The sequence below is a fragment of the Pipistrellus hanaki genome (genome assembly GCF_964339955.1).
Source record: "Pipistrellus hanaki genome assembly, chromosome: 13".
NCBI classification, from domain to species: Eukaryota; Metazoa; Chordata; class Mammalia; order Chiroptera; family Vespertilionidae; genus Pipistrellus; species Pipistrellus hanaki.
The window spans coordinates 52,527,045-52,547,203 of record NC_140515.1 but is presented as its reverse complement, the minus strand read 5'-3'; the positions used below and the strand labels follow the sequence as shown (position 1 = coordinate 52,547,203).

General features: G+C 41.8%; 1 protein-coding gene across 2 annotated transcripts in view; it reads left to right on the top strand.

Annotated features, from left to right (window-relative positions):
• SCN11A (sodium voltage-gated channel alpha subunit 11) overlaps positions 1-20,159 on the top strand; it is a gene marked incomplete at its 5' end in the record, with an annotated part of 101,811 nt that overhangs the window by 67,162 nt on the left and 14,490 nt on the right. For both annotated transcript variants that reach the window (XM_084902783.1, XM_084902782.1), the window contains 10 exons: positions 1,860-2,027; positions 3,902-4,273; positions 5,809-6,234; positions 9,855-9,965; positions 10,930-11,044; positions 13,211-13,365; positions 16,777-16,950; positions 17,781-17,882; positions 18,352-18,624; positions 19,302-19,355. In XM_084902783.1, the coding sequence (XP_084758909.1) occupies positions 1,860-2,027; positions 3,902-4,273; positions 5,809-6,234; positions 9,855-9,965; positions 10,930-11,044; positions 13,211-13,365; positions 16,777-16,950; positions 17,781-17,882; positions 18,352-18,624; positions 19,302-19,355 (1,950 nt within the window). The remainder of the gene's footprint in view (positions 1-1,859; positions 2,028-3,901; positions 4,274-5,808; positions 6,235-9,854; positions 9,966-10,929; positions 11,045-13,210; positions 13,366-16,776; positions 16,951-17,780; positions 17,883-18,351; positions 18,625-19,301; positions 19,356-20,159) is intronic.

The following is a 20,159-nucleotide window of genomic DNA, read 5'->3' as shown; positions in this document are numbered from 1 at the left end:
ATCCCTATGTTGCTGATAGAGGGGAGGCATGTGAACCTTGAGTTCCAAAGAACACATCCACACCTCCCTCCTCTGGTGGGTAGACTTATAGGACTGGACTTGGAAATGGACTCTCTAGGCTCCAGGATTGTTCTAATCAAGGGAGTACATTAAGCTCAAGAGCCCATCCATAGCAGTGGAACTGGACTGCAAAACCAATGATCCCAAGGCATCAGGGAGACTATAGTCTAGACACCTACCAGTAAAGTCTGAAGGCACAGGAGGAAGAGGAGTGTGTCAAAAGGGGACAGGGATCAGTCCAGCATAGTGAACTAGAACAGGAAACACTGCCTGCCTTTAAGTATTGGGTGTGGCATTGGGCAGGGGTCGACAGCAATAGTTAAAGGGAAAAGATCCCTTGATTTCTTTTTATTTGCCTATTATGGATTTATCTGTTCCTATCCTTTTAACTTATGTCATTTTATTTTAGGGATTTAAAAAAATAAAACATAAGTAATTATTTATAAAAAAAAAATAGATCATGTTACTTTTAATAGGGAGATTTAATCATTAATGGGTTGTTGTTGTTTTTCCCAGAATTGTAGAGGAGAGTCTTATAACTGACAGCATTTTTAAAGACTTTAACCTTTTTATATTACCTTGTCATTTTCATACTGTTGTTTTTCTTTTTATTTCTCTGTGTGTGTGAGATGGAGAATGTGCTGTTTGCTATGAGGATAGGCTTTGATTTATCTTCTGAAAGATAGTTTTGAATTTAGCTACTACTTATTCAACATTGTGCAGGTTCCTTAAGCCTGTATTTACCTGATTATCAAAAATAAGGCAAAAATTATTTTTGTCTATGGTGGTATAATTTAGCATTTTTATTTTTTTATTTTATTTATTTTTAAAAAAAATATATTTTATTGATTTTGTACAGAGAGGAAGGGAGAGAGATAGAGAGCTAGAAACATCGATGAGAGAGAGTCATCGATCGGCTGCCTCTTGCACACCCCCCACTGGGGATATGCCCGCAACCAAGGTACATGCCCTTGACCGGAATCGAACCCGGGTCCCTTCAGTCCCCAAGCCGATGCTCTATCCATTGAGCCAAACCGGTTTCAGCATAATTTAGCATTTTTAAAAACTGTTACTTCTCCTTTTGATTCTTTGATGTTTTGTTCTGGAATGAAGAGCCTGCATTCCACATGAGTTTTTAGGGTTATGTTCCAACTCACCTATCCTCCTTTTAACTATATTCAACCTCAGGTTTATCCTGTGAGTTGCCCAAAGGTAACTAGTAATGTTTTCTGTCCCTAGTAATGTTTTTAGTTCTCTGTTCTGGGCCCCTTTTACACTTTTTCTTTCTTTTCTGATCAAGGTACTAAGATTGAGTGGTTAGGTGAGCTCCTCCTGGATTCTGGTTTTATAGAGGTTATCTGTCTTTAATTCATAGAGCTGTTGTGTAGTTCCCCTTTTTAGAGTTCTTACCCCCTGGTATTTTTAAAGAATTTGATGGAATTGATACTTGCTATCATTCTGCCATCTACCAAGAAGCCAGCTTTACTTTAATTTCAACAGAATGAGAAATATTTTTTCTCCATCCTGAGGTGTCTGTGAGCTTGGTAACACTGAACTGGGCACTATGGAAGGGGGTGGAGAGAGAGCAAAGTTAGAGTAAGGTACATGCTATAGCAGTTAAATATTTCTTTTTCATAGATTTTAGGGAATATTGTGCAACCAGGAGAATGCATTATATTTCTTTGTAACTCCTGTAATTCCTTGGAACCATTTTTTCCCCCTGGAACCATTCTTAACTTGTGTGTGTGTGTCTAAGAAGAGGTGGCTTCCTTTTCCCACTTTTCTTTGTCTCAATATAGGTCTTCACTGCCATTTTTATAGCAGAAATGTGCCTAAAAATCATTGCGCTCGATCCCTACCACTACTTTCGCCGAGGCTGGAACATTTTTGACTTCATTGTTGCTCTTCTGAGTTTTGTAGATGTGATGATGCCATACAGTTTGCCAGTTTTCCGTTCCTTCAGAGTGGTAAGGCACTTACTTTCTTATTTTGCTGACTAACTTAGCAGCCAGGATTGAAAAGAGTCTTCAGTGAGTTCAGTGGTTAATTTGGATTAATGAGTTCATCTTCCTTTAATCAGAGAACCCAAAATGTACTCCTCTTCCTACTCAGGTCTTTAATAAATGCCCTCGGGAGTCCCAGGGGCCTTCTCCCAAATGAATCCCTACTCTCCCCTCCACCCTTCCAAGATGAGCCTTTAGGCAACCAGTTGCAAAGTGTGGCTTACTGTCAGGCTTCTGCCCTTTGTCACCCTAACGATCTCTTTCTCCACAGAGCTCTCAGTCAGACACCCTCACTTCAGGGGGTTTAGAATCCAGAGCCCAGGAAGGGGATGGGCAGTGCTGGTGGCAGGTGCTTTCTCACAAGTCCCTCCTCAGGGCTGCCAGTGCCACCTTCCACATGTCACAGCCATTGAAGGCATACTGACACAGGAAATGCTCAGAGATGAGGAAAGCACTATCTTCAAGGAGTTATAGTCTAGAGATGATGCAAGTCAGGCCCAGGAATGACCATGAAGCAAAGTAGAGTGTGACCAAGCCCACAAGAGGTAGGACAGAAATCATGGAGAAATCACATCTGAGCGGGAAACATGGAACCACGAAAGGTGGCCTTTTGTCCTCTCTCAGAGGTTAATTTGGCATAGATAGGATTTCTAAGCCTATAGAGCGAGACCTTTGGTTCTGTTACCTACGTAAGTGTGCATTTGATACTTGGGATTTATCAGGAGAGCACACTGCTCAAAGTCAGGCATTCTTAGGCTGCTCTGCTAAAGTTTCATGGGTGCTCAGGTGAGCAAAATTGCATTTGTTTAGGCTTATTACATCCACACACTTAGCGAGAAACTCTGGCGTTGTCTGCATATGAGACACAGTTTCTCCCAGCTCCCCTCTGAGCAGACAGTCTTTCTCTTGGGACATAATACTTTCTGACCTGCAATATTTCCACCCCCAGATAGTTGAAACCTAACAAGATTATACTTTGGACTTAAACCACAGTTTATATTGAGTGTTAATATAAAAATAACCTATGAAACTAGTTGCTGTGTTTTCTCCAAGGTTAATGTCTCTAACATATCTGTAAGGTTTCATGGAGGAAATTCCTCTTTGGAAAAAAGTGTGTGTGTTTTGAGTAACCGATTGCCAGTCCTCTCCTGAGTAAAAACATCATATGTCATTCATCATTGTCATAAAGTTTAGATTCAGAGTTGTGATCTGAATAATATAGTGCAGGAGTTTGCAAAACTTTGCTTTAAAAGGTCAAATGGTAAATATCTTTGGCCTTATAGGTCATGTGGTCTCTGTGAAAACCATTCTGCTTTGTCACTGTAATACAAATGTAGTCCTAGATGTTGGAAAATGAATGGACATGGCTGCGTTCCAATAAAACTTTAGAAGTGTGGAAATTTGAACTTCATATAATTTTTATGTGTAATAAAATTATCCTTCTCTTGATTATTTTTCAACCATTAAAAAATGTCCTTATCCCTCAGTCCGTATAAAAATAGGCAATGGGATGGATTTGATCCTCAGGCCTGAGATTTTTGCCTCTGATACATATTTTATATAATAAGCATGTATGCTCACATCTATCATCATGACCCCAAAGTCTTTATCATTTAAAAATAACATATTTTCATTTTTAAAACCAAATTAGATACAAGAGAGTGTCAGATTGGGATATGGAGTTGGTGGCAATATTTGGTATGGATTGGCTTTGAAAAGATTTTTGAAAATCATAAATGCTGTGGCTTGAGCCGATGCCATTTGTTTTGTGACTGTACAGATAGAATTTGTCCTTACCTGGCTTTCCTTCCATTTGTGTTCATTGTCTGTATCTACAGCTGAGAGTTTTCAAGTTGGCCAAATCTTGGCCGACTTTAAACACACTGATTAAGATCATCGGCCACTCTGTTGGAGCCCTTGGAAACCTGACTGTGGTCCTGGCCATTGTGATCTTCATTTTCTCCGTAGTTGGCATGCAGCTGTTTGGCTCCAGTTTCAATTGTGCAAAGAAAAATCCAATAGCCCCCAATGCTACGACAAACTCATGTCTTCGTCGCTGGCACATGGGAGATTTCTACCACTCCTTCCTGGTGGTGTTCCGCATCCTCTGCGGGGAATGGATCGAGAACATGTGGGAATGTATGCTAGAAGCTGATAAATACCTGTGCATTGTTGTCTTCTTGTTGATCATGGTGATAGGAAAACTCGTGGTGAGTGTTTTAGACTTTTTAATATGAAAGTACATGAACTAAAGAAACACATTAGCTTGTTTTGCAACATTTCACTAGTGACATTCTTTTTTTTAATTTTATATTTTATTGATTTTTTACAGAGAGGAAGGGAGAAGGATAGATAGTTAGAAACATCGATGAGAGAGAATCATCGATCAGCTGTCTCTTGCACACCCCCTACTGGGTATGTGCCCGCAACCAAGGTACATGCCCTTGACCAGAATCAAACCCAGGACCTTTTGGTCCACAGGCCAACGCTCTATCCACTGAGCCAAACCGGTTTCGGCGACTAGTGACATTCTTATTCTAAACAGAATATGATGATGTTATATAATATTAGTAATTTGTGTTTGAATTTGGCTTGAGGCAAGTATGATAAGCATGAAACAAAACCTCCTTGTCACAATAGTGCTTGTGTTGACTGATGTCCCAAAAGCTATTTTACCCCAGGTGATAGTATTCTAAGATAATCATCGTATTCTCTTTGCCAGTGGTTGGCTGAGGGAGGGGTTTGTGACTAAATTTGGTCAATATGATGTAAAGGGATGTCCACTAGGTTTCTTATTCTTAAAAAAAAAAAAAAAAAGTGATACAAAGTTGAGAAGAGCAGGACACCACCAATGGGAATGAGGAAGGGATCAGTAAGAAAGGATTTGTGTAAGATATGGTACTTGAGACTGGCATTTAAAAGGCAAGGAGACCTGAGCAGATGGAGGAGAGCTTGAGCAAAGATCCAGAGTTGGCAATTCTCATGGTGAAGATGAAAAATATTGGCTCTACCCATTCACACTCACCAAGACACTTCTTCCCAAAGGATGTATATTTTTGAGCTGGTGAGAGCCACAGATGAGTTTGAGGAGGTAAAGATGATGAATTAGGGGTGTGTGAATGTAAGCAAAAATCCCAAGTAGGGAGCTGTGGAGATGATCTGAATTTAAAGGGATATGTGCTTCAATAGAAGAGTTGTAGATATTTGATTCAAACCCTCCTGCCTCAGCGCCAGTACTTACTGCAGTTCAGGCAGTGGGATCTAAAGAGCCTGCACAAAGTACATCAAGTCTCCAATTTTGCAAACAGAAGAGGACCCCACAGCAGTCTTAGACATCAGGCCCATGTCCTTGTGGGCAGTTCCAACAAGTGTCCAAGCTTATGATTCTGGCTGATTCACAAGGAATATACTTTTGATTATACCACATGGTCACACTGTTCTGCTTTACTCTGGCCAGAGTCTACAATAGGTATTGCTTATATGTAGATAAGTTGGATTTGGCTGTTTGTACCCCTTAACATCAGTTTTTCTTTTGTCTTATCTAGCTATCTCAATTACTCCTCAATCTCTTCTCTTTTTAATTATTTTATAGATGTAATTTCTTGGGAAATATAATAGAAGGACATAAAAATTTCATTTGATTTGGTTTTGGGTCTTGGGGAAAATTGTTCTGGAAACCTACTGTATCCTTTTGTTTGCTAAATTGTCCATTCTGCTTGTGCCCCCCACTCCAACCCTTCCCCAGGTACTCAACCTCTTCATTGCCTTGCTGCTCAATTCCTTCAGCAATGAGGAGAAGGATGTAAACTCGGGTGTAGAGGCCAGGAAAACCAAAGTCCAGTTAGCCCTGGATCGCTTCCACCGGGCTTTCCATTTTGTGATATGTACTCTGGAGCAATTTTGTCGCAAACGATGCAGGAGGCAAAAGTCACCAAAGCAAAAAGAGGTGAAAGAAGGCTCTTCTGCAGAGAACAAAGACGTCATTCCCATGGTCGTGGAGATTAAAAAAGGCCCAGAGATCTGGGAAGAATCCAGTGTACTAACTCCTGCACCAAGGCCCTTGCGTGCTGGGCCCGATCGGACTTGGTTGGCCCCGCTCGCAGAGGAAGAAGATGTTCAGTCTCCTGTAGACAAGGAACAGACTGGCACACAACCCGAGGCTGAGAAGCAGGTATGAAGGTTCACACATAGACTTAGAGGTTGTGCAGAGCTACAGTTGCTACAGGGCACTGGTTGCTACAGGGCACTGGTTGCACTATGCATGGATAATAAAGGTAGAATAGGTGGTGGCTGCCTCTCCATGCCATGTGCCCATCCCAGGGCTGTGCTGATCATGGCCCTATACTTGTGACACGGATGAGGGGTGTCGGAGGAGTTCAGAGGGGAGCGAGATGAGCGTACCCCAGGGCAACGGGAGAATCGAGTGCCTTTAGATGGGCCCTAAAAGAATTTGGGTTGGATAAAAGGTGAGGAAAGAGTGCGGAAGGTGAAGTGAATAGCATAGAAAAAGAGACAGTGATAGGAAAAAACTCAGAAGGGTCTTGGGGAAATTGTTCTGGAAACCTACTGTATCCTTTCATTTGCTAAATTGTCCATTCTGCTTGTGCCCCACTCCAGCCGCTCCCCAGGTACTCAACCTCTTCGTTGCCTTGCTGATCTGTGCAGGGATCAGTGGTGGGGCTCATGGGTGAGGAGTAGTGGGAGATGAGGGCTGTCAATTTCTTTTACCCGTATGTTGCACCTTTATAATTGCCCCATGGGTCTTGGGTATTCCCTTCTGGGTTATTTTTCCTCCATATTTTTCTCTTTGCTTTTTAGTTTTGGAGGTTTCTGTGCAGATATCCTCAAGCTCAGCTGTGTCCAGTCTACTAAAGCCCATCAGTGGCATTCTTAAATTTTGTTACATTTTTTACCTTTTGTTCTTTCTTAGAATTTCCATTGCTCTGATTAAACTGCCTGTGTATTCTCACATGCTGTCCACTGCATCCATTAGAGCCCTTAGCATTTTAATCATGTTGTTTTAAATTCCTGGTCTGATTAATTTGAAGGTCCTTGCCATATTGAGTCTGGTTCTGATGCCTGCTCTGCCTCTTTAAATGACATTTTTTGCCTTTTAGTATTGTTGGAACTTTTTTTTTTTTTTTCATACTTGGATATGATGTATTGGTAATGAAAGTGCTGTAAATAGGCCTTTAGTTATATGTTGGTGAGGTGTGGGGGGTACGGAAGAGTTCTATCAGAGAGGAAAGGGGAGGGGGAGGGATTCACAAGTATATGGAAATTAAGGAAAACATTCTTAAATAACCAAGTCAAAGAAGAAATCACAAAAATATTTCAAATACTTAAAGATAAATAGAAATGAAAATATAATATGCCAAAATTGTTGGCTGCAGTTGGCTGCTCTCCCTTTTTTTCCTCCCTCTCCTTCCTCTATGTTGAGGCCTCAGGCTTTCAGTGAGCCTGAGCTTCTGGACTCTGGACTTCACAGTGCCTCTCAGTAGCCCTGTCCTTAGGTGGGACAGAATGGCTAGAGTAAGCTGGAGTTGGCTATTTCCTTCCTTCCACTTGGAAATCTAGAGCTGGCTGGAATCGGGTATTATCTTTCCCCCAGGTCAGTAAGACCGTGATAAAACCCAGCAGGTTAGGTTCTGATTAACTAGTTTCTCTTGGGGGCAGGGCTTGTTAGGAAGAACAGAATACTCTCATACCTTTCAAAATGATTTCTTTTACCCTGCCCCTGCTGAAAGCATAAGGGGATTTTTCTCCAATATTCACTCTGGGAACCTGCCAGAGCTCCAAGAGGTAAAACTCACAAAAGGGGCCCCACCTGCAGATAGTCCTACGAGCTTTTATCTCTTAAACTTGTCCACACTTAGCCTGCAGTTTGTGGAAAAACTCAACATAAAACAAATCTGGAGAAAATACTATAGAAAACAGTGCAGCCATCTTGTGGTGGCCATCTTGTGATGATGTCTTGTGATGTCACCTAGGCTATTATTATATAGAATTATTTCTGAGTAAATTTTTATTAGCAGTTTGTCAATTATAGTTCAGGTTTCCCTACTCTAACACTGTTTTTATGGAGGTTTTTTTTTCTTTTTTTTTCTTTTTTCTCCCTGGGCTTCTGCTCTAATAAGTTGTGGTTTGGGGCTGAGGTCAGCATTTGCCCTCAACCTCACTTTTCTTATGGACCTAAAAAGGGTTGTTTATCTTCCAGTTTGTACAGCTTTTTACTTGTTAGGATGGAGAGTTGAAACCTCCAGATATCAGACTACAACTGGAAGTTTCTGGGAAGTTTCTAAATTATAAATTCAATCTCTTTACTTGCTATAGGGCTATTCAGGTTTTCTATTTCTGATGGGTCTGTTGTGGTAGAGTTTTTATTTTTTTTCTAGAAATATGTCTGCTTTATTAAAGTTACCTAATTTGTTGACATAGAGTTTTTTTGTTTGTTTTTCTTGAGTAAATTCACCTCCAAGTAGTTACTTTGGAGATGGGGAGCAGCTATTTATTTTATGGTTATCTCATACTAGGTGTACCGGTTAAAAATGCGGTTTTTTTCCCCACTAGCTGGAGTTACACATATGTTGATATATATATATGTGATTTGATATGTATGTTATTTTGTTGTATTGACAACAAGCTTCAATACTTCATATGTTACATTTGCTGAAGGCGTTAACATCATAGATATTTTTACACTTAAAAATATTGAATTTTGTGCCAAAAAAAATTTGTGGATAGAACTTTTTGGATATCCCTGCAAGTCATTGGATACAATATTTATTTATTTATAATTTATTTTATGTAATAATATATTTTCATATTTTCTTTTATGCCTTTTGATTTTGATAAACCAACCTATTTTCCAAAAATTTCTTCTAACTTCTTTACTCATCTGTTTTTACATCAAGTTAAGAATTTTATTTTTACTATATTCTGGTACTGTATTAATTTTTCAGGGGTAGATAATTATACCAATACCATTTATTAAATAATCTATTATTTAGCTGTGAATTGAAAGGTCACAATAAGTTTTACCTTTAAATTTTTTGGTAAGTATTGTGCCAGAACCGTATTATGATTATATTAGAGGTTCAGTGCATGAAATTCATGCATGGGAGGGGATGTCCCTCAACCCGGCCTGAACCCTTTCCTATCTAAGACAACTCTGGGGATGTCTGACTTCCAGTTTACAGTCAGACATCCCTCTCACAACCCAGGACCACTGGCTCCTAACCGCTTTCCTGCCTGATTGCCCCCAACTGCCCACCCCTGCTGGCCTGATCATTCACAACTGCCTTCCCCTGCTGGCCTCATGGCCCCCAACTATCCTCTCCTGCCAGCCTGATCACCCACAACTGCCCTTCCCTACCACTACCTGCTTTCTCTGTTCGAGGTGGCAGAGACACCGAGAACGCCTCCTCCGTGCCACGCAGAGCCGCAAGACCCCCAGGCCTCACCATGCAGAGTGGCAATTGGGCCCTGCCTCCACTGTGCATGCGGCCATCTTGTGGTGGCCATCTTGTGATGATGTCGTGTGATGCCCCCTAGGCTTTTATTATATAGGATTGTTTCTGAGTAAATTTTGTTATCTGTTTTCTATAGTGTTTTCTCCAGATTTGTTTTATGTTGAGTTTTTCCACAAACAATTTTAAAAACTAAAAAGAAAAAGAATAACAATGTCACAATTTTCATAACAAATAGAAAACCAAAGAGACTGCAGTCTTGTTTAATCTCTGAGATTTCCATGAAGAATGTTAATTCTACTCTGGGCTTCTCTGTATTCAGGTCTTTGAGTTTAATCAGGAAGACAAGTCCACCAGTCCAAGAGTTCAAAATGTGGAAATTGAGTTGTTCTCTGAAGATGATACTAATGTATCAGGACAGAATACCCGAAAGGTAATTTCCCCAGCCTGTTCCCAGATCATCCATACTCTTTTTTAAGAGAGCCATTATGGAAAATATCAAGGCTAATGCAGAGAAAACTTCAAGGTTCACATCTTAAGCAAAGGTCTATACCAAGGTTTCTCAACTTCTCCACTATGACTTTGGGGCAGGATAATTCTTTGTTGTGGTGGGTTGTTCTGTGTATTTTAGGATGCTTAGAAGCATCCTTGGCCTCTACTCTCTATATCCCAGTAGCATTCCCCAGTTGTGAAAATAAAAAATTTCTCTAGACTTTGCCAAAATATATCCTGGAGGGGGAAATCATTGAGAACCACTGGTATAGGCCTGTTATTGCAGGAGTTGGGATAGCTGAATATTACAATCTCAGTAAAGTAGCCTTCTCCTCATTACCTGTTTCCCTGTTTGGGATTAGGCAGCTGACCAGTGGTATGATTTGAAGGGAGGAAACAGTTGAGATACTATGTCTTTATACTCCTTCCCTTTAGTCCACCAGGGAAGAGCAATTAGAGAATTCTCTCCTGAAGTCAGGGCTGGTCAGAGCATTTGGAAAAGGACCCAATAAGAGGGATACTTTATTTTTTTTAAATTTAATATATTTTATTAATTTTTTTACAGAGAGGAAGAGAGAGGGATAGAGAGTTAGAAACACTGATGAGAGAGAATCATCGATCAGCTGCCTCTTGCACCCCCCCCACTGGGGATGTGCCCACAACCAAGGTACATGCCCTTGACCAGAATCAAACCTGGGACCTTTCAGTCCACAGGCCAACACTCTATCCACTGAGCCAAACCAGTTTCTGTGAGGGATACTTTCTTGATGCCCCTCATACCTACAGGCCTTTGCCTGGTTATTTTCATACCTAAAAAGTCATACTTTTTATAAGGTATTAGGTACTACAATGGTGAGAGAGGGTGTTGATAAATGATTCTCCCTTTCCTTTGCTCTGATGTACAGAAGTCTGATGCTATCAGTGTGCTCTCAGAATGTAGCACCATCGACCCGCAAGATCCCTCTCGGTGGAAACCTGAAATGGTTCCCCGAAAGGAACCAGAGAGATGTTTTCCCAAAGGTGAGTGGTAGTATTCCTGCGTCCAACTCACAGAATACTTGGATGGGATTCTGTTATTCTTTGAAGCTCTATGGTTTTAATACATTTATTCTTCCTACTTCTACTGGAGACAAAAGTGAAGAGACGTCACTCACAGGTTCTTGGGGTCATTATCAGTTCTAGTCTTAATTTGGGTAGGCTCAGCTTACAGAGACTGACAATCAGGATAGAAACTCCAGAAAACTTTCCAGAAAGCCCAGTGAGCCAATATGTCCACCACTTTGTAGAGTCCCCTGTACATCAGTTGTCAGATAGACTAAAAGAACTTGACTGTAAGTTTAGGGTTGACTGAAACCCCTGGCAGGCCTCCAACTCATTCCTCAAGATTCTTCTCTGAACACAGGATAACATTGTAGCTAAGAGCTTTGTGTCAGGAGCCAGCCCACCTGAGCTCAAATTCTGGCTTCTCGGTGTTTAGCTTCATTAACCTCTCTGTACCTCATTTACAAAATGGTTCAGTAATAGTACCTGCTGAAAAGGGTTGTTATCGGTATGAAATGAATGAATGTAAATCACTTAGAAGAGTGCCTGGCACATAATAAGCAATCAACAAATGCAGCATTTTATGATTCCTTGAGTGGATGTAGTGGTTTCTTCCTCTGTGCTTTCATTATTTTCTGTATTCACTGAAGGGAATTTATTTCTGTCCATCTCTCCCATGAGGTTCTTAAACACAAAAGCAATAACTTACTCAATATTGTATATCTAGTGCGAGGATAGAACCTGCCCAGATTATGGGCTCAATAAATGTTAAGCACATAAACAAGTAATGTACAAATGAATAAATGAATCTAAAAATTAAAAATTTCTCCATCAGTTTGGGACTAGATCGGGTTCAGAAGGAACACTAAGAATGGGTTTTAGTGTTGTTTGACAGCTCTAAAGCTGCCCAGGGGGTCAGGGGTTAGGCTAGGGCTAGATTGCTATTCTATTTACTTACATTTGGACTGGTCCTTGAGATATGGCCAGAATGTCAGCAATGGAGATGAAGGCAAAAGGGGAGGATGGTTCTAGAAGAAGAGAGGAGTAGGGTAAGAAAAATACACTTTTAGGAAAATTAATTTATTGATGTTCTGAAAGATGGAGAGAGGTAAGGGGCAGACTGAGGAGACCTCACAGTGATTTAGGAAGATGATGAGAAAAGGAGTAGAATGCTGTAGTCACCATGAAGTATGTACCCACAGAATTTAGGAGGAGATCAGGAGACAAGGTAAAAGGTGATGTGATTCAGATGGCTTGAGTATGTTGGGACCAAATGCTCAGTTATTTGTAAGTATCTTGACAATTGATCAAACTCTCCCATGGGTGGTTGACAAAGCCTGTGTCCATCCATGCCTCATCCCCTACAGTTCTTAGGACACTTTTTACTATTGCCAAAAAACATTGCTGCATAACCAACAACCACGAGACCTCAGTAGCATACAGTGATAAACATGATTCAGCTCATCTAGGCTGACTACCTCTGCTGATCTTGGCTGGCTTTATTCATGTGAGTGGTATTAACTAGGAGTTGGCTGATCTAGCCTGGGTTTAACTGCAATTTGGCTTTGTGTAACATGTCCTCTTCCTGGAACCAGTTAGTTGACCTGAATGCACCTTTCTTTAAAAAAGAGGGGGGGGGTGGTGAGGTGGGGTGAGGGGGGGGGCTTATTGATTTCAGAGAGGCAGGGTGAGGGAGAGAGAGTTAGGAGCATCAATGATGAGAGAAAAATCATTGATCGGCTGCCTCCTGCACACTCCACTGGGGATTGAGCCCAGAACCCGGGCATGTGCCCTGACTGGGAATTGGAAATGTGACCTCCTGGATCATAGGTTGACACTCACCACTGAGCCACACCGGTCTGGCATATACACCTTTTTTATGGAGATAGTGGAGGAGAGTGATAGAAACATGCAAGGCTGCTTAGGGTCTAGGCTCAGAACTGGCTCCCTCTGCTCTATTGGCCAAATCAAGTTACATGACTGAGCCCAGATTCAAAGGGTTGGAAAAAAGACTCTACATCTTTAGTGTGAGGAATTGCAAAATCACAGAGCAAGGGGAACGTGTACAGGGAGGGGTGAAGAGCTGGGTTGTTAATGTACTTTACTACAGACACTAACGGCAGCGCTACTGCCCGTTCCTTATAGGCCTGGCTTGCTGCTTCCCATGCTGTGCTGTGAACAAGAGAAAGTCCCCCTGGATCTTATGGTGGAACCTGCGGAAAACCTGCTACCAAATAGTGAAACACAGCTGGTTTGAGAGCTTTATTATCTTTGTGATTCTGCTGAGCAGTGGGGCATTGGTAAATTATCACATCGTGTGGGGACATTGGGGAACAAGGCAGCTGGGGGAGCTGCATTCTGACTTCACCTTCATGGGGCTGTGAACGTGGGGGGAATAGACACTAGTGGGATCTTTACTGCTGGCTCCCCTTGGGGACAGGATTTTGCAGAACAACCTCTGGAGTCATGCTGCACATGGGAAGCCCCCAAGCCAAAGGCACTTTACCTCCAGGGAATCGTGACCCAGCCTAGCACTCTAACGTGGCCCCTGAAGTCCGGCCCTTTACCCCAGGTCTGTCTGTCATTCTTGGAGGATTTCTAGACATTTTCACTATATCCTAGCAGTTTCCTCCTTTAGACAGAAACACTCCTACTCTCTCTTTCCTTGAAGACCATAATGCTGCTTTCTAAAAGATAAAATGTGAGGAGAAGGCTACAGGGACCAGAGGAGGGTATACTAAGTTGCCTTAGTGTTTTCCATCACTTATAATCCCTTGAGAGGAGAGACAAAGAAATGCCGCTTTATGTGCATGGCAGATCCTTCCAAACTGAGGTGTCTTGTGTGAAGTCTGGAAATAACTGAATCCATCAGCCTCCAGAACCACATAGTCATAAACTCCTTCCAGCTCTCTATCCTCACATTTTGGTCCTTTTTGCTCCCCTGCTTCACCTCCCCCTTTGCTCTTATCACCAATATCTCTCTCTCTCATTTTTCCTTCTCTCTTTCTCCTTGCCTACCTGCTTCCCTCCCTCCTTCTACCTTGTGTCTTCCCTTAAAATGGCCATACTATAGAACCAAATCAAATTGTCTTCCTACTTGTTATGTCAAGTAAATGGAGCCCTGGGCTCCTCCTTTTGAATTTGGAGTGACAGACATCTTGCAGTATCTTCCTAGCAAATAGAATGGGACAAGGAACTGTCTAGCTTCTTTACCCCTGCCATTCTGGTTAGTGCTCTACACCCGTGCAATCTCTGGGTGAAAGCACATGAGCACATCCTGGGGCCCATCATAGGCTATGACCAACAGAGTCCTCATTTATCTGCTCACCACAATGTAAATTATTCCTCCATCAAAAGAGCAGATCTCTCTAAAGCTATCAAGAGAAGTTCCTTGATTAATTTCTATTGATAGTCCTTGGCCTTTGGTTTCCTATAGTCTTCTGGTGATTATAATCTCACTAGCTGACTACTCATTCAAGTGGTAAGGGGTTATAATTTACCCCACAAATGGTACTTGGTGTCTACCAAGCCCTGTGCTAGTCAGTGGGAAAGCAGTGGTGTTATCAAAAGGCCACACATGCCCCATGGCACCATGTGAGAAAAGGTATAATCAGAGAAGTAGCAGGGAGCACACAATCCTCCTCTTTCTCATCTGCCTTCAGCTGAGGCAAGAGTAGGCAGGACAGAGAGAGTTAAACACACAAGCAGAGGTTCTGGAGAGGGACCCAGGCCCTGTTTCACTATACATTATTTGCAGAGAAATCGAGAAAAGAAACACCTTGTTGATTGCCAGCTGCCTTAGTTATCACATGGAAGTTTATTAAAAATGCAGAGTCTTGAGCCCAGCCCAGACCTGCTAAATCAGAACCTAGGTGATTTGGGGCTCACCAGAGTTTGAGAAGCTCTGGTGTGGGAACGTATGTAGTAATGGGAGCTTCCTGGGTTAGTAAATGGCCTCATGATAATGTGGAGCCCCCAAAGAGCAGACGCTGATGATCAGCTTGCTCTTCCATTGAGCTAACTCAGACCTGCGGAGCCAGCTTGTGCCAAGTTTCCAAAATGAGAGAGAAAATGAGCTTCCAAAGCCATTCATGCTTGTCTCTCTTGAAGAGACAAACACACGGATAAGTCCCTGACTTCCAGGAGCTTGGAGTTCAGTAGGAAAGACATAATTGCCAGACCCCCCATGACATACGAGGTCTGGTAATTATAGACCAGGACTATAGTGTTATACTCAGAGAAGCAGTGAGCGACATGGGGCTGTGTAGGGTGGCAGCTAACCCAATCTCGGTGGAAGGATAGTTTCCTATAGGAAAGATCAGCTAATATAAGATCGAAGGGCTGACAAGGAGCTATGGAGCAGAGGCAGAACAGAGATGGAGGCCCTTCCCTAGTCAGTTCCACTGGGGAGTTGGAAGCGAGACTTACTCTTTTGATTTCTTTTCCCCCAGAGCCTTGGGACTGTGGAAATCTCAGTCCTGACAGCAGGGCTGCTTGCTTTCTTGCTTTCTGAGTTTGCCCAAATGTCTTGGCAGATTTATTTATTTATCTATCTATTTATTTATTTATTTATTTATTTATTTTTTAAATGACAACTTTCTTTAGGCATTTTCTTTCTTTCTTTCTTTCTTCTTCTTCTTCTTCTTCTTCTTCTTCTTCTTCTTCTTCTTCTTCTTCTTTAAAAAAATATTTTATTGATCTTTCTTACGGAGTGGAAAGGAGAGAGATAGAGAGCTAGAAACGTCGATGAGAGAGAAACATCGACCAGCTGCCTCTTGCACATCCTCTACCGAGGATGTGCCCGCAATCAATGTACATGCCCTTGACCTGAATCGAACCTAGGACCTTTCAGTCCGCAGACCGACGCTCTACCGCTGAGCCAAACTGGTTTCAGCTGTCCTGGCAGATTTAGTGGCAAGACCCCTTCTCTCCTTCCTTTCATCTTCCGTAACTCTGTGAAGGCCCCAACCCCCCCCAAAAAAACAAACAACAGTGTGCATCCTCATTCTATAGACCCCAAAGAAGCACACGCACAATTGGGGTGAAGGAAATATTTGTATGTAGCATGAAAATGGGTCTCTCTGAAAGCTAGAGTGTCTTGCTTTCATAGTCACAATTAATGAATGTTTAGTTTTCAAAGTAATTTACATTGGGATCTGTAGCCCATAGCATCTCGAACTTTTGCATGTCATGGAGCACACACAAAATGATCATGTGTGTAGGGAACACTGAGGCAAGTAGATAAGGCTGTTTGTGGTAGGAGACAATGGGCCTCGGGGTGGGCCAGCTCGAGAATGTGGACTAAGGTGTTTGGATTTGATGTTATAAGCAACATAGAGCCACTGAATAGAGCCCTAAGGTAACTAGGAGGACATAAGAGATGGTGTGTGTGTGCCATTCAGTGGTTTTAGAAAAGTCAGCAGGAGAAGACAAGGAAATGGTATGGTGATTTGTTAGGAAGGTCTTTTTATATTCCAGAAGCCAGTGATGAGAGCCTGGGGAACATAGTGGCAACAGAAGTCTAGAAATAGGATTTTTCTTCTTCCAGTTTTACTTAAAGAATTGATTCCATTGGAAAAATTCAGCCTTAATATCTGTTGAGCAAAACTTTATCCCCAAGAGAGATACTACTTTATTTGAAAAAGAAAAAGTAAAGTCAGCAAGGATACCTGTGCGAATATTCAGCCTGGCCTATGGCTTTATCATTTCAGATATTTGAAGATGTTCACCTTAGTAAACAACCCAAAATCCAAGAATTACTTAATTTTACTGACAATATTTTCACATACATTTTTATCCTGGAGATGGGTCTGAAATGGGTGGCCTTTGGATTTCGGAAGTATTTCACCAGTGCCTGGTGCTGGCTTGATTTCATCATTGTGATTGTAAGTGTACCATCTCTTTTAAGGGGTAAAGGAGGGTGGTGTCTGCATCTTTATCTCCAGCAATTTAGGGAAAAAATAAGAGAGAAAGTGACAAAGCTGATGGGGTGAAATGTTAATAATCAATGTGTATTTCTTTTATTTTTTTAAATATATTTTTATTGATTTCAAAGAAGAAGGGAGAGGGAAAGATAGAAACATCAATGATAAGAGAGAATCATTGGTTGGCTGCCTCCTTCACAACCCTGGCAGGTGCCCTTGACTAGAATCGAACTAGGGATCCTTCAGTTCGCAAGCCAATGCTCTATCCACTGAGCAAAACCAGCTAGGGCCATCAGTGTGTATTTCTAAGAACAAAGATATTATCTCACATAGTCACGGTGCAATTCTGACAGTAAATTTAATAAGATCCAATACTAAAAAAATCCATTTTCATATTTTGTCAATTGTTATAACAAATTCCTTTATAGTTAATTTTATGTATTCCACCCATCACTATCTCCCCCTTTCCATAACTCACCCCAATCCAGTATCCAATTCAGGACCCCACATGACACATCATTGACATGATTCTTTGGTTTCCTTTAATTCACAACAATTTCTCAACTTCACTTTTCATTAAACAACTAATGCAAATGCATCATTCTTACCTGCATGAACTATAGTTTTGCCAGACAAGGAGGAAAGAGCCTCTTCATCCGTTCTTCCCCTTCCAGCAGTGTCTATGTGTCTGGATAATCCACCCGCCTCTTAGAATGAAGGCTATTAACCCCACATTGTCTTCTCTGAGCATTCAGCAGGCATACTACCCAGCAGGCTTCTCTTCCCACCAGGTGTCTGTGACCAGTCTCATTGACTTAAAGGGCTTGAAATCCTTCCGGACTCTTCGCGCACTGAGGCCCCTGCGAGCTCTGTCTCAGTTTGAAGGAATGAAGGTACATTCCTCAAGTGCACGGGAGGTACTTCCTTTAGCTAGCAGGGAAAGGCGGAGCATTTCTCTCTGGGCCAAGAGGGCTTTCCTTAAATTTCCAAACTTTTCTTGGATTCCTTCCCATCCAGCCCATTGCTTAGAATGTGAGAAATGGAGAAACGTGTAAGATAAAGCCACCATCCTAAAAGAGCTTCTGGGACGTGGACTATGGCTTCCCTTGAATGCTAGGGCAGGTGTCCCATGCGTCTCCAATACCATCATCAGAGGACACTTCTCAAGAGATCCTTAATGGCAATGAAAGGACCCGTTACCTATGCAGTTGAGAGCAGGGCTTGTCGTGGAATTCGGGGAGGGCCAGGGTGGCGGGTAGAAACAGGAGTTCCAGGAGCCTCAGGCCTATCCTGGGACAAACAAGAGCATTTTTACGAGTCTTACACATCTATTATGTTTTTCTTCTGTTTTGTTTCCTTAAGGTGGTAGTTAATGCTCTCATAGGTGCCATACCTGCCATTCTGAATGTTTTGCTTGTCTGCCTCATTTTCTGGCTTATATTTTGTATCCTGGGAGTAAACTTGTTTTCCGGAAGATTTGGAAGATGCATGAATAAAACAACTAACCCAGCTTTACTTATAAATCACACCATTATCGCAAATCGAAGTCAATGTATAAGTGAAAATCTCACCTGGGACAACCTGAGAGTCAACTTTGACAATGTGGGAATGGCTTACCTCGCCCTGCTGCAAGTGGTAAGTGCTGTCAGCATGTTTGTCACTCAGGAAAATCACAAATTATTTTTCGATGAATAAAAATACAGTGACTCCCCTGAGGCAATAGAATCAAATCCCAATTTCTCATGTGAGAGCCAGTGGAATTGCTCTTCACTAAGCATCCCCAATTTGATTTTCTACTGAGCCTCAACCTTCAAGTGATGCCCCTGTAGGGTCTGTCCCTCCTACTCTGCCATGAGTGATGCCTTGTTCTTCAGAGCTCCAATCAGAGAGGAGAGGAGCCTCCGAGGCCCTGCTGCACCATGAATAACATTTTCTTGTTGGAAGTCAGTCCCAGGTCAAGCCACAGCTGCCAGGTCTTGGACTGACAGTGAAGACAGATGTGGCATCAGGAGAGAGCCTTAAACAGGCTCTTTTCAGAAATTGATTTGTAGCTCCTCTAGCAATTTTTAAGGCAGAACTTCCTTGTTTCTAAACTTTCTATTTTGTATAAATTAAGAAGAAGAAAAATCCAAGACACCCATCCTTGCATTCCTTTCTACTGTCCTTTTATTTGGACATTCTGTGCTGGAAGAACATGGTGGTACATCATCTTACACACATCTGCCCACTGGCCTTGCTTGCTTTTGCCTGGGACCTATATGTTGATGGCAAGTCTATAATTGTGTTCATGTTTACCTACTTTTTTGTTGCAGGCAACATTTAAGGGCTGGACAGATATTATGCATGCAGCTGTCGATGCCAGAGAGGTGAGCTTGTGTTCTACCATGTTTTCGAGTGCTGGGGTCAAAACAGGGATGTTATGACTACATCCTAGCATGCTCCAAAGTCCAGTCCTCTTTCTCCATAGTGGCCAAACAGAAACCACTCATGTAGGAGATGGAGCCAGAAACAGCAACAGAATCACAGGATGCCTTGATTTTCTTCTCACACCTTTTCTCCAAATGAGTGGGTAGGCAGAAGCCATTTTTCAAAGGGTACTTGGCCTTGACTAGGAAAATTGTAAGATGGGACTAGGTATGAGCATGACAGCCCCTCTCATGGCTTCAGGCTCTCCCAAGACTAAAGGGGTTTCTGATGGTTGTCAACCATTGAATTCTAGTTAAATAGAAAGTGATCATGGATTCCCAAAGTTAGACAAATACTCAGCGATCTTTTATTTCTATTTCCCAATTGGAAAATTGAGGAATTGAAAGGATGAGTGTTGTCCAAAGTCATATTGTAAACAGATGGTTGAATCAAGAAAGGAATCAGCATTGTTTGATTTTTTTTTTTAATCATCACACACGTGTGTGTGATGTTCCATTTGAGAGTCTTTAGAGTTGATGTCTGGCACATAGCAGGTGTTCAGTATATGTGAGCTGTAGTAGCAATAGAAGTACTATGAGTAGTTATATGAGTGGTAGAGCCAATTTATAATCAAGGAAATATTTAAAAATATTAATGTGCTCATTTTCTTTTTGGTCTGAGTATATCTAAGTCACATGAGAACTGAAAAAAGTTTGAGACCCTCTCTCTATCTGCGGCATCTGATGCTTTGAGTCACACTTTGA